Source organism: Macaca fascicularis, chromosome 12 (assembly GCF_037993035.2).
Source record: "Macaca fascicularis isolate 582-1 chromosome 12, T2T-MFA8v1.1".
Taxonomy (NCBI): domain Eukaryota; kingdom Metazoa; phylum Chordata; class Mammalia; order Primates; family Cercopithecidae; genus Macaca; species Macaca fascicularis.
This window is the reverse complement of record NC_088386.1, coordinates 69,891,316-69,917,390: the sequence shown is the minus strand read 5'-3', so window position 1 is coordinate 69,917,390 and position 26,075 is coordinate 69,891,316. Positions and strand designations below refer to the sequence as shown.

Sequence of the window (26,075 nt, the reverse complement as noted above, 5' to 3'; positions counted from 1 at the left end):
ACAATTCAAGATGAGATTTGGGTGGGGACACAGCCAAACCGTATCATTCCACCCCAGCCCCTTCCAGATCTCATATCCTCACATTTCAAAACACAATCATGCCCTTCCAACAGTCCACCAAAATCTTAACTCATTCCAGCATTAACTCAAAAGTCTAAGTCCAAAGTCTCATGTAAGACAAGGCAAGTCTCTTCCACCTGTGAGCCTGTAAAATCAAAAGCAAGTTAGTGACTTCCTGGATACAACAGGAATACAGGCATTGGGTAAATACACTCATTCCCAATGGGACAATTTGGACAAAACAAAGGTGCTACAGGCCCCATGCCAGTCCAAAATCCAATAGGGCAGTCATTAAACCTTAAAGTTCCAAAAGTATCTCCTTTGACTTCATGTCTCATATCCAGGGTGTGCTGATGCAATAGCTAGGCTCCCACAGCCTTGGGCAACTCTGCCCCTGTGGCTTTGCAGGGTATAGCCCTGCTCCTGGATGCTTTCATGGGCTGGTGTTGAGTGTCTGTGGCTTTTCCAGGTACATGGTGCAAGTTGGTGGATCTACTATACTGGGGTCTGGAGGACAGTGGCCCTCTTCTCACAGCTCCACTAGATAGTACCTCAGTAGGGACTCTGTGTGAGGGCTTCGACCCCACATTTCCCTTCCCCACTGCCCTAGTAGAGGTTCTCCATGAGGGTTCCACCCCTGCAGCAAACATCTGCCTAGACATCCAGGTGTTTCCATACATCTTCTGAAATCTAGGCAGAGGTTACCAAACCTCAATTCTTGCCTTCTGCGCACCTGCAGGTCCAACATCACATGGAAGCTGCCAAGGTTTGGGGCTTGCATTCTCTGAAGCAATGGCCATAGCTGGAGTGGCTGGAATGCAGGGCACAAGTCCAAAGGCTGTACACAGCAGGTGGGAGGCTGGACTCAGCCCAGGAAACCACTTTTTTCTTTCTCCTAGGCCTCCAGGCCTGTGATGGGAGGGGCTGCCGTGAAGGTCTCTGACATACCCTGGAGACATTTTCCCTTGTCTTGGTGATTAACATTCAGCTTCTCATTATTTATGCAAATTTCTGCAGTCGGCTTGAATTTCTCCCCAGAAAATAGGGTTTTCTTTTCTGTTGTGTTGTCAGGCTGCAGAATTTCCAGAATTTTATGCTGTGCTTTCTCTTGAATGCCTTACTGCTTAGAAGTTTCTTCTACTGGATGCCATAAATCATCTCTCTCAAGTTCAAAGTTCCACAGATCTGTGGGGCAGGGGCAAAATGCCACCAGTTTCTTTGCATAGCAAGAGTGACTTTTACTCCACTTCTGAAAAGGTTTCCCATCTCCATCTGAGACCACCTCATCCTGGACTTCATTGTCCGTATCACTATCAGCATTTTGGTTAAAGCCATTCAACAAGTCCCTAGGAAGTTCCATACTTTCCCACATCTTCCTGTTTTCTGAGCCCTCCAATTCTCTAGGAAATTCCAAAGTTTCCCACATTTTCCTGTTCCAACCTCTGTCTGTTACCCAATTCTAAAGTCGCTTCCATATTTTCAGGTATCCTTTTAGCAGCACTCCACTCTACTATACCAATTTACTGTATTAGTCTATTCTTACCGCTGCTGTGAAGAAATAACCAAGACTGAGTAATTTATAAAGGAAAGAGGTTTAATTGACTCATGGTTCTTCAGGGCTGGGGAGGCCTCAGGAAACTTACATTCATGGCAGAAGGGGAAGCAAACATGTCCGTCTTCACATGGTAGCAGTGAGGGGAAGTGCTAAGCAAGGGGAAAAACCCCTTATAAAACCATCAGACCTCGTGAGAACTCACTTACTATCATGAGAACAACATGGAGTGTAACCGCCCCTATTATTCAATTACATCCCACCGAGTCCCTCCCATGACACATGGGGATTATGGGAACTACGATTCAAGATGAGATTTGGGTGGTGACACAGCCAAACAATACCAGATCTCCATGGTATATAATTTTATTTCATACATATTTTGTGTGCGTGTGTGTGTTCGCGTAAAGTATGTTACCATTTATATAAGAAGAATGTTGTATATGTTCTTTTGCATATACATATATTAGAACATCTCGGAAGGATATGTAAGAAATGTGTAACATTAACTACCTATGAATATAGTTACGTAATTTAAACTATAAATACAGCTTTTAAAAACCAAAACTTGCCCAGTCCACTGTGACTTTCGCCTGTAATCCCAGCACTTGGGGAGGCTGAGGCGGGCAGATTGCCTGACGTCAGGAGTTCAAGACCAGCCTGGCCAACATAGCGAAACCCCTTCTCTACTAAAAATACAAAAAAATTAGTTTGGTGTGGTGGTGGGCTCCTGTAATCCCAGCTACCTCTGAGGCTGAGACAGGAAAATCACTTGAACCTGGGAAGCGGAGGTTGCAGTTAGCCGAGATTGTGCCATTGCACTCCAGCCTGGGTGATAGCCAGACTCCGTCTCAAAAATAAAAAGAACTCGTATCAAGGCACTTCCAGTTTTTCAGGTGTTAATTTGTAATGATGTGATTACAGCCCAATTGGATTATGTTATAAACTTTCAGCCAAGCTTATCCAGCTCTTGGCCTGCGGGTGGCATGTGGCCCAGGACAGCTTTGAATGCCGCCCAACACAAATTTGTAAACTTTCTTAAAACATTATGAGATTTTTTTGCCCTCTTTTTTTTTTTTTTTAGCTCATTGGCTATCGTTAGTGTATTTTGTGTGGCCCAAGACAATTCTTCTTCCACTGTGTATTGGTGTGTTTTCTGTGGCCCAGGGAAGCCAAAAGATTGGGCACTCCTGCTTTAAGCAATTGCATTTTATATTTTATTATACAAGAAAAGCAAACTTTGTTTAACAATTTAAATCCAACAATTTAATTTGCATTTTTACTTCACTAATCTAGGTATGGATGGCAGAACAGAAAATATCATATGATAAGAAGAAACAAGAAGAATTGATGCAGCAATATCTTAAAGAACAAGAATCATATGATAATAGGTAAGAAATTCTGTTATGCCAGTATATCTAGAATTATCAATTTCATGGGAATAATTTCCTACTGAATGATATATTAAGTCAGCTTTTTGGGATCAAATACCCAACTATAGGATTCTTTTCTTTCCCTGAGGGCTATCTCTTTTACTCTCATACCTGTAGATGGCCACTTTTTCCGGCTTTACCCATAATTCATGTAAAATATAGATTCATGTGACTCATATATAGTCTTTGAGCAAGTCTCAAATTAGGCAAAGCTTAGAAGAACAATCATGTCTACACTTGAACTGCTGAGACCTCTTACAAACTTATTTCTTTAACACACTCAAATGAAAAGATATGCAGGACACTTTCAAGAGGAAAAGTAAAGTGACTTTATTTGACATGCCTGTCATTGTTCTGTTAAAAGCTGTATCGTGGCTAGGGTTCTTAATTGGTGTCTTCCAACATGGTACCTGCCTTTAGCTATTGTGTTATATATGCAGATTTAACACTGAAACTTGTTTCTCTTGGTTAATCAAGCAACTGAATAGTGGTGTTTTGGTAAATTGTCCATGAAGTTCAGTTTTCAATCAAAATATGGAATTTAGCAAAGTAATACTAAACTATTAATACTTTTTAAAATATAATATATTGAGAGTAAAGTTAAAGAAATAAAAGTTAAATAGCTTTCTCGCTAATTTTGTTTAATCTTATTAACTTTTATTGAGTACCTATTCCATGCATGGCAATAAGTGGTATTATAGGTACCTATAAAAGTGTGTGAAGTGTAGTTTCTCTCTACCCTTAAGAAACCCTAGTAAGAGATACATACATATAGTTCAAGGCCAAATATAATAACTGATATATTAAAAGCATACACTGCTTTTGAAAATACAGCATGTTAGTATAGGAAAGAATAATTCCATTTAGGATAATGGAAGACTTTATGGACGAGGTGACATTTAAGCTGAAATCTGAAGAATGATAAGGATTTAGATAGGTGGTTCTCAACTGAGCATCATTTTTTGCACACACCCCTCACCCCCCCAACCCTGCCCAGGGAACATGTGGCAATGTTTGGAGACATTGTTTTGATAATGTTTTGATTGTCACAACTGTGGACTGGGCTGCTATCAACATCTAGTGGGTGAAGACTATGGATGCCGCAAAATAGCTTACAAAGCACAGGACAGCTCCACACAACAAAGAACTATCTAGTCCAAAATGTCAATAGCATCACTGTTTAAAAACCCTAATTTGGTTGGGCGCAGTGGCTCATGCCTATAATCCCAGCACTTTGGGAGGTCAAGGCGGGCAGATGACCTGAGTTCGGGAGTTCGATACGAGCCTGACCAACATGGAGAAACCCCATTTCTACTAAGAAATACAAAATTAGCCAAGCGTGGTAGCGCATGCCTGTAATCCCAGCTACTCGGGAGGCTGAGGCAGGAGAATCGCTTGAACCTGGGAGGCAGAAGTTGCGGTGAGCCAAGATCACGCCATTGCACTCCAGCCTGGGCAACAAGAGCGAAACTCTGTCTCAAATAAACAAACAAATATATAACAAACAAATAAACAAATATAAAAACCTAATTTTTATATTATTAGTAGTAGAAACATATTGGAAAATGGAGAGGGTGTTCAGGAAACAATTGTTGAGTTAGAGGGATAAAAACAGACTGGAGGTGGAAAACTAGGTTTGAAACAGATCACAGTATTCATGTTTATTCTTTATCTTTAAAAAAAGTTACTATTTTCCCTTTTAATTAATATTTGAAGCCCTGCAAATACCCTGTTTCTCCTTGGACTTTTGCCTAATTTTGGTATTCATCAGTAGATCTTGCCTGCATCAATTATTTATTTCTGTGATGTTCTAATGGTTATTTTCTATTTCTATCATTCCTTCTACATTTATTAATTTGAGTTCCTCTGTAAGGAAGAATTTCCCTTATCTAGTTGTTTATTTTCTATCAATATGGACTCATGGCTGTTTATTTAATTCTTTGGATTATAATATAATACTATTGTTACTTATTTTCTTGCTCCAGTAGTTTCAGTTTGGGCCATTGAGAGCTTCGTTAGGTTGGCTCTTATATCCATTTAACATGCACCAACCCTGTTTTGTTTTGTTTTTTTTTAATGCTGCTTCTGGTCCCATGAGATGGTCAGACTTCTTTTATTTTCCCTGATGCAACACTGGAATCAACCAGTTTTCCAAGGCACCCAGGTTCCTTTCATTGGTGAATGATATTTAGAAACCAGGATCTGAGCACTAAGTGTGTTCATTGCCACTAAGATGTTATCACTTCTAGGTTTGGTCATTTGAGTGCAAATTTATGAGTAATTGGTCATTTGCCAGTAGGTCCCTATAATATTACTTATTACCATGCATGGAGTAGGTACTCAATATTTCTTCATCTTTCAAAAGTGCTGTTTTTGATAGCCAATTTCATTCTTCAGTAATCTGTTGTTTCTCTTTTAAGTTTTTACTGTCCTAGAGATTTCTTAATGTTTATTATATCAATCGCTTTAGTCACTTTATACTTTTTTCTTAAGATGAAAAAAAATTTTTTTGAGAGGAAGGTCTCGCTCTGTTGCCCAGGCTGGAGTGCGGTGGTGCAATTATATCTCACTGCAGCCTCAACTTCTGGGTTCAAGCGATCCTCTTGCTTCAGCCTCCTGAGTAGCTGGAACTACAGGCATATACCACCACACCTGGCTAATTTTTTATTTTTTGTAGAGACAGGATCTCTCACTCACTGTGTTGCTCAGTCTGATCTTGAACTCCTGGACTCAAGCAATCCTCCTGTCTTGGCCTCCCAAAGTGCTGGGATTACAGGCATGAGCCACCATGCCCAGCTGAAAATCACATTTATTCTGTCTAGGTAAATACAAAGATTTATGGGATGTCAAAAAAACTATGTAAGTTTTTAGTTGAGGTTAAAACAAAAATACCAATATTATACCCATACCTTTTACTTTATATACTTGTTGAATTTTGCATAATGTGGGAAACAATCTTTTAGTTTGGGTTTTATTATTATTTTTGTTTCAATATAAATGAATTGGGCTGGGCACGATGGCTCATGCCTATAATCCCAACACTTTGGGGCAGGATTGCTTGAGTCCAGGAGTTTGAGACCAGCCTGGGCAACATAGTGAGACTTTGTCTCTAAAAAACAAAAAGAAACAAGGAAAGAAAGAGAGAGAAATAAATTAAAAAATACACATATAAATGAAATGGTTTGTCTGTGGGTTTTTTTGTAAAATACGTATTTTATAAAATTTACCATTTTAAGTGTGCAATTCAGTGTGCAATTCAGTGTACCCTTAAATTCAGTGTGGTGAACCATCATCATTTCCAAAACTTTTTCACTATCTCCAACAGAAACTTTGTAACCATTAAACCATTAAAGAATAATTCCCTATTCCCCTTGGCCCACAGCCCCGGGCAACCACCATTCTACTTTCTTTGTCTATGAATTTGCCTATTCTAAATACCTCATATAAATGGAATCATATATTTGTTCCTTTGTGTCTGGCTTGTTTCACTTAGCATAATGTGTCCCAAGGTTCATATATATTGTAATATGTATCAGCACTGTATTCCTTTTTATGGCTGAATAATTCTCCTTTGTATGTACATACCACATTTTGTTTATCCATCTGTTTGAGTCTTGGGTTACTTCCATCTTTTGGCTATTGTGAATAATGCTGCTATAAATGTTGGCATAGAAATACCTGGTCAAGTCCTTGTTTTTAGTTCCTTTGGATATATACCTAGGAGTGTAATTGCTGGATCACATGGTAGGTTTATATTTAGCGTTTTGAGGAACCACGAAACTGGTTGTCACAGTGACTGCACCATTTTACATTTCCTACTAGTAATGGACTTGGGTTTCAGTTTCTCTATATCCTCTCTAGCATTTGTTATTTTCCTTTTTTTTTTCCAGAAGATAGCCATCCAGTAGGTGCAAGGTGATATCTCATTGTGATTTTGATTTGCATTTCCCTAATAACTAGTGATGCTGAGCTTGGCTTTCAGTGTATTTGATTTTGATTTTATTTATTTATTTATTTATTTATTTATTTATTTTGAGATGGAGTCTCACTCTATCGCCCAGCCCAGAGTGCAGTGGCGGGATCTTGGCTCACTCCAACCTCTGCCCCCCAGGTTCAAGCGATTCTCCTGCTTCAGCCTCCCGAGTGGCTGGGACTACAGGCATCTGCCACCACGCCCAGCTAATTTTTGTATTTTTAGTAGAGACATAGTTTCACTATGTTGGCCAAGCTGGTCTCGAACTCCTGACCTCAAGATCCACCCGCCTCAGCCTCCCAAAGTGCTGGCATTACAGACGTGAGCCACTGCGCCGGGCTAATTTTGATATTTTTAATGATGTGAATTTAAGATATAACTTATACACCTGTTTAAAGTGTTTGTTGTTTTTAAGTATATTTAGACTTTTGGAGCCATCACTGTAATCTAATTTCAGAACATTTACATTATCCAAAAAAGAAATCTTCTATCTATTAGCAGTCACTTCTCATTCCCCTGCCTTGTCCCCCTTCTACCTCTCAGTGCTGAGCAGCCACTAATTTCCTTGCTGTCTCTATAGATTTGCCTATTCTGGACATGTCCTATAAATTAGATCATATGTCATGTGGTCTTTTGTGACTGGCTTCTTTCACATAGCGTAATGCTTTTGAAGTTGACCCTTGGTATTGTATATATCAGTATTTCAATCCCTTTTATTGCTGAGTATCACTCTGTCTGTATCTACATCTATTGGATGTAGATCCCTGTGGCCTTTTGCTTCTTTTTTATAGGTCTTTATAGAATCCAGTGGATATAAGGAGAGGAATTATAATCATGTCATATATCCTTTGTGATTGTCTTTTCCAAATATAAGGAAAAATTATGTTCACTCTTTAGCCTCCTTCTTTATTATTTTTACTTGGATCTTATGAATTAAAACTTTGACTCAACCAGTCATTCCATTCATTACAGAGCTTTTTGTTCTAAAAAACCTAGCGTATCTTTTTTTAAACAGAGCTCAAACAGGGAACTTTCAGTGTTAAAACAAAACTATAAATAATGTGATTTTTGTCATGCACCAGACACTGAGTCCATCATATTAATTGGCATGTGTAGACTTTTTTGCTGCTGTTGTTGTTTTTGAGACAGAGCCCGGCTCTGTCACCCAGGCTGGAATGCAGTGGCACGATCTCAGCTCACTGCAACTTCTGCCTCCCAGGTTTAAGTGATTCTCCTGCCTCAGCCTCCTGAGTAGCTGGGATTACAGGTACACACCACTACACCTGGCTATTTTTTGTATTTTTGGTAGAGATGGGGTTTCTCCATGTTGACCAGGCTGGTCTCAAACTCCTGACCTCAGGTGATCCACTTGCTTCGGCCTCCCAATGTGCTGGGATTACAAGTGTGAGCCACTGTGCCCAGCCATAGACTTTCTTTAAATTATTCTTTTTTCACTGGCCTCATGAAAGAATTTTATTTTCTCATTTACTGTGACTCTTACAAGCCCTGGTTGGATTTGACTTCCTAAAGAAATCCCTGAGAGACTCATTTTTTCCAAAACTGATCCCTTTGCCTTTTCTTTTTTTGTTCGGAAAAAACAAAACCATTTGATCCCTTACAATTAAGAAAAGGTGTTGGCATTATTTAACTTAATTGTAAATTTGTGATGGCATATGGGATTTCAAAGTTGTCATAATTTCCACAGCATTTCAGGGTTTGAGAAAATCCTGTAAGAAAAATAACCATATTATTTTTCCTCTTTTTTGTTAAGATGGCTAGGGTCTCTCTTGTAGTAAGAAAGTCTCAGAGCTTATAACCAGTTACTAAAGAGGCAGCACTGTTTAATTTCCATTTGGATGTAATCTAGTTAGTGGAGTAAAGTTTTGGAACTCTGTTTGTAACAAAAATATTTCATCTTAATTCCCTTAGCTTTTTTTCGTGGGGAGTGGATTATTCTATAATTTTTTTTTTTTTTGTCCTACATAAGATCGTTAACTTTGTCTTGTTTCATTTAGATTGCTTATGGGAGATGAACGTGTAAAGAATGGCCTTAATTTCATGTATGAAGCCCCACCAGGAGCTAAAAAAGGTACTTATCTCCTTCCTTTTCTTTTTCTTTTTCTTTTTTTTTTTTTTTTTTTTTGAGATGGAGTCTTGCCCTGTCATCCAGGCTGGAGTGCAGGGGCACCATCTCGGCACACTACAACCTCCACCTCCTGGGTTCAAGCAGTTCTCCTGCCTCAGTCTCCGGGGTAGCTGGGGTTACAAGAGCATGCCACCACACCCAGCTAATTTTTGTGTCTTTAGTAGAGACAGAGTTTCACCATGTTGGCCAGGCTGGTCTTGAACTCCTGACCTCCTGATCCACCCACCTCAGCCTCCCAAAGTGCTAGGATTATAAGTGTGAACCACCTCGCTTGGCCTCCTTCCTTTTCTTTTAAGTCTTGGATGTGTTTGCAGCTAAAGATTGAAAAGTACTATGACAGATATTTTTTTAAAGTTGCTCTCTATCTTTTAAAATTGCTATTATCCTGTGAAGATAATAAAAACTATAATCATACAACAGAATAAATACTAAAAAATATCTTTCTAATCTGGTAATATTTCATAATGTGCCCTTGAGGAGGAAAAAATCCTTTATGTCCAAAGTACACTTATTCTTTCATAATTTGTATATGTATCTTTAGTCCTTCTTACTATTTAATGCATTTGTAAATAAAAAACAATATTCACTGTCAATGAACAGTAAAAAGTTTAATAACTGTGAATTAACATGCTTATTAATTTTAATTTTGTATTTTATCCTGCAGTGGTCTGAATTTTTATCTTGTGAAAGAAGAAAAAAAGTCAAACCAATGAATTCTTATAAGTGACAAATAACATGATATAGTGAATACAGTAGATTTTTATATTGATGTTTTTAACTTGTCTTACCTTTTTTCTTTCATATTTTTGATATGCAATCAAGAAAACAAAGAGGTAAAGGACTATTTTCTGTGTCTGAATTTACTTGCAATTGATTGTGTTATATGGAAAAATTAAAAGAATTTTCAATGAATGTTTTTAGAAAGAAGAAACAGAAGGAGAGACCGAATACAAATTTGAATGGCAGAAAGGAGCCCCACGAGAAAAGTAAGGACTGGTTTACTTTTAAGACAAGATATGTATCATTAAGTTTACATTTACTGATATCCCATTTTATGTTGCTTTTTCAGTCATTAGAGGAGGAAACTGATGTGAAAAGTTATTTTTAATGATTTTAATTAGCTGTCTTATTCAACTAATCTGCTTGATCATAGTCTTTTGTTTTATATACTTTTTCATTTTTTTTAAATCACAGATTATCAGACTAGACACATAATAACTAAATGGTGTTTGGAAATACTTGATAGATTTTATAGTTCTATATTCTTACTGAAGTAATATATTTCATAATGTTCTTAGAAGTGTAAAACTATTTTTCTGATTAACTGCTGTTTAATTTTTAAATCTTAATGTGTTTGTACATTTCCTCTATTTAATAGATATGCGAAAGATGACATGAACATCAGAGATCAGCCCTTTGGTATTCAGGCAAGTAACACATATTTTACTCTGTAAGAATAATTTTTATTTAATAAATATATTTTTATATTGTCTGAAAGGTGTTTAAGCTGAAAAGGGGCACTATGGTTTTGATTTGTATGAGATAATATAAGGAATAGAGGAGAAAACATAAAATGTAATAGGCTGATAAAAGACAGGAATCAGGCTGGGTACGGTGGTTCATGCCTGTAATTTCAGCACTTTGGGAGGCCGAGGTGGGCGGATCATGAGATCAGGAGTTCGAGACCAGCCAGGCTGACATAGTGAAACCCTGTCTGTACTAAAAGTACAAAAAATTAGCCTGGCATGGTGGCGGGTGCCTGTAATCCCAGCTACCCGGGAGTCTGAGGCAGGAGAATCACTGGAACCCGGGAGGTGGAGGTTGCAGTGAGCCGTGACTGCGCCACTGCACTCCAGCCTGGGCAATAGAGTGAGACTCCATCTCAAAAAAAAAAAAAAAAAGACAGGAATCAAACTTTTATAGTGAGAGCTATAATGATACTGGTTTCTGTAGTTTTCAAAAAATTTGGAGAATCAGCTCAATGTCAAGAAAAGATTTAAATCTATTATTGGTTTAGAATCAGGACAGACTATCATCAGAGGGCAAATCCTTGTTGTAAAGAAAGTTTTATTGAAACACTGCTTTGCCTATTCATTTACTTATTGGCTATGGCTGCTTTCCCACTACAGAAGCAGAGTTGAATAGTTAGAATAGACAACATCTGTCCCAAAAAGCCTATAATAATATTTACTACATTTGGACCTTTACAGAAAATGTTTACTAGCTCCGGGTTTCGAAATTTGAAACTTTAAAGGTTAACTTATTAAAATGAGAGAATTTAAGCTTAATTTCTTCACATAATGACATAATTCTTTTTGGTATTTTACCATTTCTTTTTGGATGACATTATATTGCCACCAAGTGAAAGCTAAAAAGAAATGAGATTCAGCTTAGTTTCTAGGCAAAATTTATAGTGAAATATTTTAGTCTTTGTATTCAATTACCAAACATAGTTTGGAGTCTTTTTCCCTGGAGATCTTTTAAAAATGTAATTTAGCTTAAATTCTATCAAGGAATAGGAATTTGAACATTGGTTAGATTCTTACTTTTTCAGTAACCAAAATCACATTCATTATTTCTCAGGTTCGAAATGTGAGGTGCATTAAATGTCACAAATGGGGTCATGTCAACACAGATCGAGAATGTCCTTTGTTTGGTCTTTCTGGAATCAATGCAAGTTCGGTTCCTACCGATGGCTCAGGTAGGCACTAGACATGATTTGTTTCGGGAGAGGACAAACGAGGAAAGATAAAACAACATTTTTCTTTGCTCTTTCTGGGTATTGTTTTATTTGGGTTTGTGTGTGTGGTTTTTATTTTTGTTTGTTTGTTTGTTTTTGACTAAGACCATTCCCAAAATATGATTAATGGGAAAATCTGATCATATATGTTGAATTGAAATGCTGTGTAATAGGATTAAGTTAAAATTTTCCAGCCCAAGGCCCTATGAACTAAGTCTTAAAGTAAAATACATTAAACATAGTTTATCAGACTAGTAGCCTAAAAATGGAAGGAAAAAATGGTTATTTCTCATATTCATATTCTCCTGAATTATAAAAATAGACTGTACTGAAAGCCTCAGAAGCCATCTCTTTTTAGTACAGAGGTAAAAACAAAGCTGAGTATGTTAAAATTGTTTTTTACTTAAAGTTACTTACTGTCCTGCATATTACCGTCTGTTTCAGAAAAATGGGTCTGATTTGGTTTAGATCATTTTGGTTCTTTTTCTAAAGAGATACTAAACTGAGAAGTTTTAACTTAAATTTATCAGTGCTTTGTTAGTATATTACTGAAACAGGCACAATAATCCAACTCCAGCTTGTAATAGATTATAATAGAGATAATCTGTTTAATCCTGTAACCTTAAGCAAGTCTTTCACTTTTATGAACTTCAGCTCCTTATTTTAAAATAAGGATGATAGTATAACTTGGAGATTTTCTGCATTTTTAAAGCAGCTAGAGAACCCTTTTTTTTTCTTTTAAGAAATCTTACATGAGACCTCAGTATACAGAACATATAAAAGCGGGGCTGCTCTATTGAAGCAGATGCTCTGGGCATGAACCCCAGAAGCCCTGTCCTCTCAGGCCACCAAGGCCTGTGATGCACCTCCTTAGACTCCCTTTGGCTTTCACTGCTGCCTCAGTCTGACCCCAGGGTTTACCCTCAATCAACACACGATCTTCAGCCTCTATTCGATAGCTAGAGATTCTTCAGCAAGCTGATTCAGGCTATAGGATTCAAAGTGCCAGTTTTCCTATTAGGAGTTTAGGAGTTTGATGGATGATAAGCTTGGTTTTTTTGTTTGTTTGTTTTTTGAGACCAAGTCTGGCTCTGTTGCCCAGACTGGAGTGCAGTGGCACAATCTCAGCTCACTGCAACCTTCAGCTCCCGAGCTCAAGCTCTCTTCCCACCTCAGCCCCCCGAGTAGCTAGCTGAGACTGCCAACACACACCACCATGCCTGGCTACTTTTTGTATTTTTTAATAGAGATAGGGTTTTGCCATGTTGCCTAGGCTGGTCTCCAACTCCTGCCTCAGCCTCCCAAAGTACTGGGATTACAGACATGAGCCACCATGCCTGGCCAGTAACCACCTTTAAGTAGAAGGAAACTGCGCAGTTTAAGTAAAAGGAAATTATTCGCTCAGTATTAATTAGGTGAGACAATACTGATAGGGACTTAGGTCTGGCAATCTCTGACAAAAGAACATCCCACTGATACCACAGTACAGGTACCCTTAAAAACTTACCTACCTAATGCCTCCTCCTCCCTTGCCCCCAGCTAACTAGTAGAAGAAGGGAGAAAGGAAATAAAGCCCCAAAGGAAATGAAGTGTATGTTATATACCCGTTGGCTCAAATATTTCTGACCACTTCTTTTTTAGTCATAGGGATTTGTTGTTACATCGAAGTACAACCTGTTTTCTGGAAGGGGTTGCATCTTATCTTTTCTTTCACTCAAACCTTATAGTGCCCCTGCAACTGCATGACTCATGGTTGACTTGAGACAGGCAGAAGTAGTAGTTGTCTTTATGCCTCAGCCTTGTCTAACTCTGATCCTGAGCGGCATAGACTCCAGACTTAGTGCTTTCTTTTAATAATCAATAGACGTGATTTCTCTTGAGTCTATATTAGAAAGTCTGCTAACAATCAGAACTTGTGCTAACTGAATAGTTAACCTGTTTTTGAGTGTTGAAAACACGAAAACCTCAAAAAAACATGCCCACAATTATGTGAATTCAGATATAACAAAGCTGGTTATTGGCTCTTCTCCAGCCCTCCATTTCTTTCTTTTTTTTTTTTTTTCTGAGACAGAGTCTTGCTTTGCTACCCAGGCTGGAGTACAGTGGTGCGATCTCGGCTCACTGCAAGCTCCTCCTCCCGGGTTCATGCCATTCTCCTGCCTCAGCCTCCCGAGTAGCTGGGACTACAGGTGTCCACCACCACGCCCGGCTAATTTTTTGTATTTTTAGTAGAGACAGGGTTTCACTGTGTTACCCAGGACGGTCTCGAACTCCTGACCTCATGATCTGCCTGCTTCGGCCTCCCAAAGTGCTAGGATTACAGGCGCGAGTCACCGTGCCCGGCCCTCCAGCCCTCCATTTCTATTCATTAACCTTATAATAACTCAGTCACTCAATCTATACAATTAACATTTTTGGAACCCTCTTATGGTGGGGTTTTACTGTGCTATTATTCCTTAGTAAAATGAACTTTTTCAGGATCAAATTAATGAAGTAGAAAAAATGCTCAAGTATTTGGTTCCTATCAAGTTTTTAACATTTATGTAACCAGGCTTAAGAAGTCTTTCTCTATCTAAATGAATTGAGCACCTGGGTGGGAGAAGATGAGAAGCATTACCTTTGTGGAAACAGTATGGTTTCTCTGCATGAGGCTGATACCCCTAATATAGAAAATGTTCTTTCAGGGCTGGGCATGGTGGCTCAGGCCTGTAATCCCAGCATGTTGAAAGGCCAAGGCAGGAGGATCGCTTGAGCTCAGGAGTTTGAGACCAGCCTGGGCAACATGATGAAACCCATCTCTACAAAAAATTCAAAAAAATTTAGCTGGGCTTGGTGGTCTGCACCTGTAGTCCCAGCTACTCGAGAGGCCAAGGCAGGAGGATCATTTGAGCCCAGAAGGTTGAGGCTACAGTGAGCCAGGTTTGCACCACTGTGCTCCAGCCCAGGTGACAAAGCGAGACTCTGTCTCAAAAACAAAAATGTTCTTTCAAGTCAATATGAAAAAGATGAACACACAAACATGAAGGAGCAAAGGACATAGTTTACAAAAGAAGGAATTCAGATGACCATTAAACATATGAAAATATTTTCAACAACATTAATAACCAAAGAAATGAAAACTAAAACAATATGTTACCTTTTCGCCTGTCAAACCTTGGTAAAGATTTTAAAAGGTATGCATCCAGTATTTTCACAAGTGTGGCAAAATGAACATTTTATTTTGTGTTTTGTTTTTCTTTGGGACAGGGTGTCATCCTGTTGCCCAGACTGGAGGGCAGTGATACGGGTCTCAACTCACTGCAACCTCTGCTTCCCAGGCTCAAACAATCCTCTCACCTCAGCCTCCTGAGTAGCTGGGACTACAGACGTAAGCCACCATGCCCAGCTAATTTTTGTTTTTTTTGTAGAGATGGGGTTTCATCATGTTGCCCAGGCTGGTCTCGAACTCCTGAGCTCAAATGATCATCCCACCTCAGCCTCCCAAAGTGCTGGGATTACAGGTGTGAGACATCACACCCAACCAAAATGAACATTTTAACCCTCTCTTGATAAATTAGAGCAACCTTTCTGGAAAGGTTATATATTTGCTGATATGTATCGAAAGCCTGAAAAACATGCATAGCTTTTTACCTAGAAATTTGCCTTCCAGTAATTTATAATAAAACTGTGATAAGGTAGATTTTCAAAGATTTATAGTAGTGAAAGATTGGCAGCAACCCTAAATGTTCATCAGTGGTTGGTAAAATAAACATGTTTATTCAATCATCATTTATGGAGCACTGTTTCTGTGCCAGACCTTGTTCTAGGCTCTAGGAACACAATACCAAAACCTTTCATTATATTGGGAATGACACACAGTAAACTAATAAATAAGAAAATATCAGGTATTTATAAGTTCTGTGATGAATGTTTAATTGGATACTGTGATAAGAACTAAATGGGGAATTACTTTAGATTAAGTGGTCAGGAAGGGCTCCTCTAAGGAAGCAACGTTAAGCTGAGACCTAAATGACAGGAAGGATGCTGGCATGGCATGCAAGACATGGGAAAAGAGCATTGAGTATCTTAGGCAAAAGGAATAACCTTTCATATAGAGAAAACCATCAGTTCTGAGAAGCCATGTACTTAGTGGTTAAGCACACAGACTGAGGAGCTGTGGAGCTACACAGATGCCTCATTTGCAGCCAGGTTTACAGCCAGGCATCTATGTAGCTCCGTACATAGCTAAGTGTTTGCTACTTAGTATCTGTGTAACTTTAGTCAAGCTGCTTAACATCTCTCTGCCTGCATTTGCTTAATTCTTAGAACTGAAGTTTTTTGCTTACTTTGTGATATAATTATATTTGCCAACTCTGTATTTGACATCTTACACATCAGCCAGTAAGTTTTATTTTTTGAACTCAAGCTCTCATAGAAGACACAGGCTCAACCCCTGATTTACAGTCTAATCAGACACATCAAATTAACATAGAGTAATCCCAGTTTACAACCTAGTCAGGAAAACAAAGTATGGTATTATGTAAGGCTCTATTTAATAGAGAGTAACTGAATGTTAAATTACGTAGCTAATAGAGGAGGTGGGACTAAAATGAGCTTTGAAGAATTAAAACTTAGGTAGAAAGAAAGGTTGACCAAAGAAGAAAGATTAGAAGAAAAACATAAGCACAGAAGATTTTAACTTGGATGACTTTAAATGATAGCAACAGACTTAAATGGCTCTCAAAAAGCTGGCCGAAAGGGTTTGGCCACTGTAGCCAGTGTTTACTCAAACTTACCTAATGGAAAGGTTCACTTAAGTATTTTGTGTAAATGTTGGTTCCCAAGCCCCTGTTGCAGAAGGGCTGTTGAAGAAGAGTCCTGAGGGGAGGGAGAAGTCTGAGCATCTTAGTCTCCAAGATGATGTTCATGATCTGAAAGTTTGGTGAAACTCCTGTAAGCAAAATTAATGCCATGGAAGACTGTGTGTCTGTGTGTGTGTGTGTGTGTGTGTGTGTGTGTGTGTGTGTGTGTGTGTGTGTGTGTGTGTTTTGCATGTAAGAAGAAACACACACACACATACACACAGGGGGATAGTATTAAGGAAAAGGAAAGATGATAATGCGTTGAAAGAGTTTTTTGTTTTTTTTTTTTTAAGGTGAGTGAAGACATTTTCAACATCATTTCTAATTTTTCACCATTGTAAACAGTCTAAATATCCAGCACTAGGGGAATGGCAAAGTAAACTGTTGATATCTTAAGTAAACTAAGTAATACAATTGAATCTATGCTATGATTCTAATATAAATCTGTGGGCATGTAAATTAGGACTGGAAGGAAACAAACATGAAAATAGTATGTTAATTAGGTGAAATTACAGGTAATTTTATTTTTATATTAAAATGTGTGATTAAAAAGAAACTTAAAATTTAGGCTTTTCAAACATTGACTGTCACATGATTTTCTTCAGAAGGCTAATGTTTTCCTTTGTACTCCCATATTAAACTTATTTTCAGAATAATTGGAACAGCTAAAAAAAGAGTTACTGGTGTGTTGTAAAGGCTATGTTCATGATGAGAAATAACTAGCAGACTGAATTAATTCTTTGCCTCAGTCTTTATAGAATAAGATGTTAGGGAAATTTCCATTTCCAGTTTTTCCATTCAAACTGACATGGTATGAGAACAAATACTTGTAAATACATTGGGTATTTTAATTTCTTAAATCTTGTGTCTTAGAATATCTGAACTCTATGATAAAATTATGATTTAAAAAATCAGTTACTTTCACCATCTGTGATGCCACATAGAATGATGAAAATTACTGATCTATTTCTTAGGCATCATCAAGGTTGAGAACCATCAGCTTAAACTATATGTAAGAACAACTGACGATTTGGGAGCAAAGTACCTTTTTCTGTTTCTTTAAATTATGTTTTACTTATTACAAAGTCATGAATCTACCCTAAGGAAATAATCATGGATATGTTCAAACATTTAGTCACAAAGGATTATGTATACAGTAAAAGAGAGGCTGGGCTTGGTGGCTCACACCTGTAATCTCAACAGGTGAGGGAGGCCAAGGCAGGAGGCCAAATCACCTGAGGTCAGGAGTTTGAGACCAGCCTGGACAACATTGAGAAACCCTGTCTCTACTAAAAATATAAAAATTAGCTGGGCGTGCTGGTGTGCACCTGTAATCCCAGCTACTCAGGAGGCTGAGGCACGAGAATCGCTCAAACCTGGGAGGCAGAGGTTGCAGTAAGCCGAAGTTGTGCCACTGCACTCCAGCCTGGGCTACAGAGAAAAAAAATAAAGAACACCTAAATGTCTAATAAAATGATATTAAGTGAGTAATTATAGAATATTGTTACAATGGAATACTATCCCATGTAGCTATTTTAAGTGATATGAAGATTTCTTAATGATATGAACGTTTACAATCTTTGGTCAAATAAGAAAAGCAGGTTGTAAAACAGAGTAGTTACATTTGTGTTTCTCTTTGTATCTTTAGGTAGACATGTAGACAGAGAGACAGATACTTTTAGAAAAAGGATTGGAAGGAGATAGACAATTATTAACAGTGGTTGTGTCTGGGTGGTAGGATTACTTGAGATTTTTGGTTTCATATTTTTGGCCTACCTGTAATTCCATTAGTGAAGGTACATTGCATTTATAAGTTTTGTAAATGAACATTGTTTTAGAAGAATTAAAAACTGTACATAGAAGTAAGTTATTTAAAATTGAATTGCTCAATTAATGCTTTTAAAGTTTGACATAAATTTAGCAGTAGTAGTCAGCTAAAGCAAATAGAAACTCTGAAAGATTTCTCAAAAACAAAATCAAAATTCTACTGTATCAAATAGGAAAGCAAATAATAATGATGTTGTGTTCTGAATTTGAATGCAATGAAAAATAAACTGACCAATTTTCTAATCCACTTGCTGATTCAAGCTAAAAAAAAAAAAAAGCCTTTTCATTAAAAAAAAAAAAAAAAATCACCTATTGAATAATGTCTCACCAGTGAATAGAGATTATTTTTGCAATAAGGCAATTTCAGTGGATGTGGTTATCATGGGATAATCACACCCCTGGGGTACAGCCTTGTGCCTGTAATCTCTCAGGAGTGTAATTATTTCACGATAACGGTACCCCCTGGTGTTGCATTATTTCTATTATGAAATTCTTAGTTTAGTATATAAAGTAACTTACTTTGATCACTGGAAACTGCAAGGTGCTGTTAGAATGTTCCAGCTGTGAGGTTTACGGAGACCAGCTATAAGATTTACTTCTCCTTTACAAAGATAAATTAGGCAATCAAAATGCTTCTTTGGGCTAAAATTGTTTAGAATATCTTTTCTACTGATAAGATCATCTTAACTTTGTAAGTTTTCATCTACTCCAGATACTCAAAATTATATGTAAAACTTGTAAGCTTCAGTGCCGACTGAATTTTTGTAAAATATTTTGATACTAGAATACAATTAAATGGCCAGCCCACCTGGATTTTATCTATATTCTATAGCCCTTGTTCTTATCATTGACTCTTAACATCTGTCAGCTACTTGTGTTTTTAATGTATGTTTAAATTAAATATTTTTAAATCCACAGTGGGCTATATCAACAGCGAGTTTGTTTTAACAACTTTTTTGAGCTGTAATTTGCATACCATACAATTTACCTATTTGAAGCATACAATTCAGTGGCCTTTAGTATATTCACAGAGTTATACATCCATCACCACAGTCAATTTTAGAATATTTTTGTTACCCAAGAAAGATATCCCTTAGCCCTCACCCTCTAGGCCCCAGCATCAGGCAACCACCTAATTTTTTTCTGTCTCTATAGATTTGCCTACTCTGGACATTTTATACAAATAGAATCATATAATATGGGGTAAAGAATGTGGTTTTAATACCATTTTCTTTGCCTTTGAATTTCACAATGTAATACAACTAAAACCACCGATACCTGCCCCACGTTCGTCCATGGAATATATTTTTCTTTTTTCTTCTTTTTTTTTGAGACAGAGTCTCGCTCTGTCGCCCAGTCTGGAGTGCAGTGGCGGGATCTCGGCTCACTGCAAGCTCCATCCACCTCCTGGGTTCACGCCATTCTCCCGCCTCAGCCTCCTGAGTAACTGGGACTACAGGCGCCCGCCACCACGCCTGGCTAATATTTTTTTTTTAGTAGAGACTGGGTTTCACCGTGTTAGCCAGGATGGTCTCCATCTCCTGACCTCGTAATTCACCCGTCTCAGCCTCCTAAAGTGCTGGGATTACAGGCGTGAGCCACTGTGCCCAGCCCGTGGAACGTATTTTTCTATGATGCTTAAACATACACACAAAAGAATGCATAGTCTTATAATAATTAAAACTTCTAACCCACAAGGGGATAAGAATTTGTGTATAGATACCTATAAAGCAAATGAATATTAGTAAGATTGTCACAATAAATATAAAGCAAAATTCTATCAATTAAATAATTCTTTTCCCCAAGCAAACAAAGATTTTGCACATCTTTCCATGTTTGAATTGCAGATTTATTTCTTCAGGAAGCAAACAGGTAACACTAAACAGTCACTCTGGGCCACGTGTGATGGCCCATGCCCATAATCGCCTCACTTTGGGAGGCTGAGAGGGGAGGATACTTCAAGACCAGCATTTTTTGAGACCAACCTTGGCAACACAGCAAGACCCTATTGCTACAGAAACTTTTTATAAATAAATCAACAGTTACTGTGTAGGAAAACTAGACCTGGGGTTGCTGGGAGTGCTAGCTCTCCTTTAGCCTGCTTCTCAACCACCCATTATGCCCACCATTGAACTCAGCTCTACACCAGCAGTGATAGTGGATCAACCAGCCCTGAAACTCTAATGCAGGCTTGCCTTGTTTGATCCTGCTTCACTTTTTTGCCTTTTGCAGATGCTGTGTTACAAATTGAAGGTTTGTGGTAAGCCTGTGCTGAGCAAATCTATCAGCACCAGTTTTCCAACTGTATGTGCTTGCTTTGTCTCTGGGTCACATGTTTGGTAATTATTGCAGTATTTTAAACTTTTATTTTTATATCATTATGGTGGTCTGTGCTCAGTGATCTTTGACATTACTATTGTAATTGTTTTGAGACGCTGCAAACTGCACCTATAGAAGATGGTGAACTTAATGGATAAACGTTTTGTGTGTTCTGAATGCTCCACCCACTGCCTCTTCCCTCATCTCTCTCCCTTTCTTCAGGCCTCCCTGTTCTCTGAGACACAATGATACTGAATTTAGGCAATTAACCCTACAATGGCCTCTAAGTGTTCAAATGAAAGGAAGAATCACACATCTCTCACTTTAATCAAAAGCTAGAAATGATTAAGCTTAATAAGGAAAGCATGTTGAAAGCTGAAATAGGTAGAAAGGTAAGCCTCCTACACCAATTAGCTAACTTGTGAATGCAAAGGGAAAGTTCTTGAAGGAAATCAAAAGTGCTACTCCAATGAACACACAAATGAGAAAAAAGTGAAACAGCCTTACTGCTGATACAGAGAAAAGTTTAGTAATCTGGATAGAAGATCGAACCATCCACAGCATTCCCTTAAGCCAAAGCAAGGCCCCAAACTCTCTTCAACTCTGTGAAGGCTAATAGAGGTGAGGAAGCTGCAGAAGAAAATTTGGAAGCTAGCAGAGATTGGTTCATAAGGTTTAAGGGAAGAAGCCACAACCCTAACAAAACTGCAAGGTGAAGCAGCAAATGCTGATGTAGAAGCTGCAGCAGGTTCTCTAGAAAATATAGCTAAGATAATTGATGACGGTAGTGACACTAAACAACAGGTTTTCAATGTAGATAAAACAGCCTTCTGTTGGCAAAAGATGCCATCTACGACTTTCATAGCTAGCAAAGAGAAGTCAGTACCTGGCTTCAAAGCTTGAAAGGACAAGCTGACTCTCTTGTTAGAAGCTAATGTAGCTGATAATTTATGAAGGCAATGTTCATTTATCATTCTGAAAATTCTAGGGCCCTTAAAAATTATGCTAAATCTACTTTGCATGTGCTCTGTAAATGGAAGAACAAAGCCTAGGTGACAGCACATCTGTTTACAGCATGATTTACTGAAGATTTTAAGCCCATTGTTGAGAATTGCTGCTCAGGAAAAAAGATGCCTTTTAAAATCTTACTGCTTATTTACTATGTACCTAGTGACCCAAGACTCTAGGGACAAAGGCTAGCCAAATTCCTGATTACACAGCAATTGTATTTTCATTGTCTTTTTTAGAGTCAGGGTCTCTGTTGCCCAAGCTGAAATGCAATGGCACAGTCATAGCTCACTGCAGCTTCAAACTGAGCTCAAGCAGTCCTCCTGCCTTGGCCTCCCAAAGTGCTGGGATTACTGGTGTGGGCCACTGCGCCCAGCCATTTTCTTTAGTTCAAAAATTTTTTTTTAACTTTCTTTTTAACTACTTTTTGACTCCTGTGTTTATTTATAAGTGTGTTTTTAGATCTCTAAGTATTTGGGGATTTTCCAGCTATCTTCCTGTTACTGATTTCTGGTTGAATTCCATTATGGTCTGTGAGCATACTTTGTATGATTTCTATTCTTTTACCTTTGTTGAGGTGTCTCATATGGCCCAGAATGTGGTCTATTTGGTGAATGTTCTATACAAATGGGAGAAGAATGTATATTCTGCTGTTGTTAGAGGAAGTATTCTATTAATGTTAGTACATCCAGTTGATGGATGGTACTATTCAGTTCTATATCCTGCTGATTTTCTGCTTGCTGGATCTGTCAGTTACTGATAGAGGGGTGTTGACATCTCCAGCTATTACAGCAGATTTGTCTGTTTCTAAAAACCTTTATATCTGTTTTTGCCTCATATATTTTGATGCTCATTGTTAGGCATGTACACATGGGATTGTTGTATCTTCCTAGATAATTGACCCCTTTATAATTTATGTAATGTCTGTCTTTATCCTTGATGATTTTCCTTGCTCTGAAATCTACCTGTCTGACATTAATATAGGTACTCCAGCCTTATCAATTAGTGTTAGCATGGTATATATTTTTCTGTCCTTTTAATTTATCTGTGTCTTTATTTCTAAAGTGGGTTTCTTGTGGACAACAATAACCTATAGTTGGGTCTTGTTTTTTTATCTACTCAAAGTCTTTTTTTTTTTTTTTTTTTTTTTAAGAGACAGCATCCCTCTCACTTGCCCAGGCTGGAGTGTAGTGGCAAGGTCATAGCCCACTGTGGTCTCAAACTCCTGGGCTTAAGCTATCCTCCCACCTTAGCCTCCCAAGTAACTAGGATATCAAGCATGCACAATCATGCCCACCAAATTTTTTGTTTTTGGGGGGTGGGGACAGAATCTTGCTCTCTTGCCCAGCTGGAGTGCAGTGGCATGATCTCGGCTTACTGCAACCTCCACCTCCAAGGTTCAAATGATTCTCCTGCCTCAGCATCCCAAGTAGCTGGGACTACAGGCGTGCAACACCATACCCAGCTAATTTTTGTATTTTTAGTAGCGACCAAGTTTCACCATGTTGGCCAAGATGGTCTCGATCTCTTGACCTCATGATCCACCCGCCCTGGCCTCCCAAAGTGCTGGGAATACAGGCATGAGCCACCGCGCCCAATGCCCAGCTAATTTTTTAAAATATTTTTTGTAGGCCGGGCGCGGTGGCTCAAGCCTGTAATCCCAGCACTTTGGGAGGCTGAGACGGGCAGATCATGAGGTCAGGAGATCGAGACCATCCTGGCTAACACGGTGAAACCCCATCTCTACTAAAAATACAAAAAACTAGCTGGGCGAGGTTCCGGGCGCCTGTAGTCCCAGCTACTCGGGAGGCTGAGGCAGGAGAATGGCGTAAACCCGGGAGGCGGAGCTTGCAGTGAGCTGAGATCCGGCCACTGCACTCCAGCCTGGGCGCAAAGCGAGACTCCGTCTCAAAAAAAATATATATATATATATATTTTTTTTGTAGAGACAGACTCTCACTATGTTGCGCAGGCTGGTCTTCAACTCCTGGCCTCCTGTCTTGGCCTCCCAAAGTACTGGGATTACAGATGTGAGCCACCACACCCAGCCTCTGTCTTTTAATTGGTGTGTTAAGACCATTCTTATCAAAAGCAATGATTGAAATAGTTGGATTAATATCTACTATATTTGTAATTGTTTTCTATTCATTGCTGTAATTTTTTGTTTCATTTTTTGTCTCTTAGTTTCTGTTTTCTCTGATTTTAATTGAGCATTTTATAGGAATCCATTTTATCTCCTCTTTTAGTATATTAATTATACTCTAAAAATTTTTTTAGTGATTGCCCTAGAACCACTTTTGTATGTGTATGCCACAGTTGTAAATATAAATTTACAACTAATGTAAGTTCACTCTTAAATAATACTATACAACTTCATGGTTAGTACAGGTAACTCATAACAGAGTAACCCAGTCCCTGTTCTACAACTGAATAGCTCCCTCGCATCCCTTATAACATTGCTGCCACACATTTCATTCATATCTAAGCTATAATACCCTGTATATTGTTGTTTTCATTATTTTGAACAAACTTGTCTTTTTAGATCAGTTAAGAATATTAAAAATAAAAGATTGTATTTGACATACTTCATCTCTTTCTCAAACATTCTGCCTTTATGTAGATATGAGTTTCTGGCCTATATGATTTTCTTTCTCACTAAGTGACTTCTTTCAATATTTCCTTAAAGACAAGTCTACTGGCAAAATTTCCTCCATTTTTGTTGTCTGAAAAGGTCTTTATTTCTTCTTCACTTTTGAAGGATACTTGCACTAGATACTAAATTTCTTCATCTTTGATTTTTTTACAGTATGAATGTGATATGCTTAGGTATGGATTTCTTGGTATTGATCCTGCTTGGTGTTTTCTGAGCTATGGATATGTGGTTTGGCATATATCATTAGTTTTGGGAAATCCTCAGCCATTGTTATTTCAAATATTTCTTCTGTTCCTTTCTCTTTTCATTCTCCATTATTTCCATTATACACATGTAACATTTTTCATAATTGTCCCACAGTTCTTGAATATTCTTTTTCTTTTCTCTCTTTTCAGTTTGGGAAGTTTCCACTGACATATCTTAAAGCTCACTGGTTCTTTCCTCCTAATGAGCCCATCAAAGGCATTGTAAATATGAATTTACAACTAATCTAAGTCTGATAAGTGTTTTTTGATTTCTAGCATTTCCTTTGATTCTAAGAGCTTCCCTTTCTTTGCTTACATTATCCATCTGTTCTTGCATGTTGTCCAGTTTTTCCATTAGAGTCCTTAACATATTAATCTTAGTTATTTTAAATTCCCAGTCTGATACTTCCAGAATCTCTGCCATATCTAAGTCTGGTTTGATGCTTGCTTTTCTCTTTAGACTGTGGCTTTTGCCTTTTGGCATATGATATGGGTTGGCTGTGTCGCCACCCAGATCTCATCTTGAATTCCCATGTGTTGTGGGAGGGACCCGGTGGGAGGTAATTGAATCACGGGGGCAAGTGTTTCCCATGCTGTTCTTGTGATAGTGAGTAAGTCTCATGAGATCTGATGGGTTAAAAAGAGGAATTCCCCTGCACAGGCTCTCTCTCTTTGCCTGCTGCCATCCAGGTAAGATGTGACTTGCTTCTCCTTGCCTTCTGCCGTGATTGTGAGGCTTCCCCAAACACGTGGAACTATAAGTCCAATTAAACCTCTTTCTTTTGTAAATTTCCCCGTCTAGGGTATGTCTTTATCAGCAGCATGAAAAAGGACTAATACAGCATACCTTGTAATTTTTTGTTGAAAGCTGGACATGGTGTATCATGTAAAAGGAACTGAGGTAAACAGGCCTGTAAGGTGAGGTTTTATGTTTATCTGGCTAGGCCTTAGACTGTATCTACTGTTTGCTGTCACTGTAGATGTCAGAGACTAAAATTTCCTCTAGTGTCCTTGTTTTTGTCTGCCCTTATCTTTAGCTTTCCCAAAAGACTCCTCTTGCAGTATTAAGAGTCTGAGCTTTGCAGTTCTTTTCTTTTTAATCCCCTGATATTATACAGGAATGCTCCTCATGTGGTAGTAAGATGTGGGGAAGAAGGAAGCATTCTCTTATTCTATGATTAAGTCTTAGTCTTTTAGTGAGCCTGTGCCTGTGGGCTGCAACCTTCACGTGTGTTTCTCAGCTTTATTTTCCCATGTAGGCTCGGCTGTGGTGACATA

General features: G+C 38.3%; 1 protein-coding gene across 1 annotated transcript in view; it reads left to right on the top strand.

Moving 5' to 3' along the window:
* The window catches only part of CIRSR (corepressor of RBPJ and splicing regulator), a 46,884-nt gene that overhangs the window by 5,026 nt on the left and 15,783 nt on the right, over positions 1-26,075 (top strand). The window contains 8 exon segments of the mRNA XM_065525661.1: positions 2,909-3,003; positions 9,034-9,107; positions 9,987-9,997; positions 10,086-10,150; positions 10,543-10,591; positions 11,748-11,783; positions 11,785-11,830; positions 11,833-11,865. Coding sequence (XP_065381733.1) covers positions 2,909-3,003; positions 9,034-9,107; positions 9,987-9,997; positions 10,086-10,150; positions 10,543-10,591; positions 11,748-11,783; positions 11,785-11,830; positions 11,833-11,865 — 409 coding nt within the window.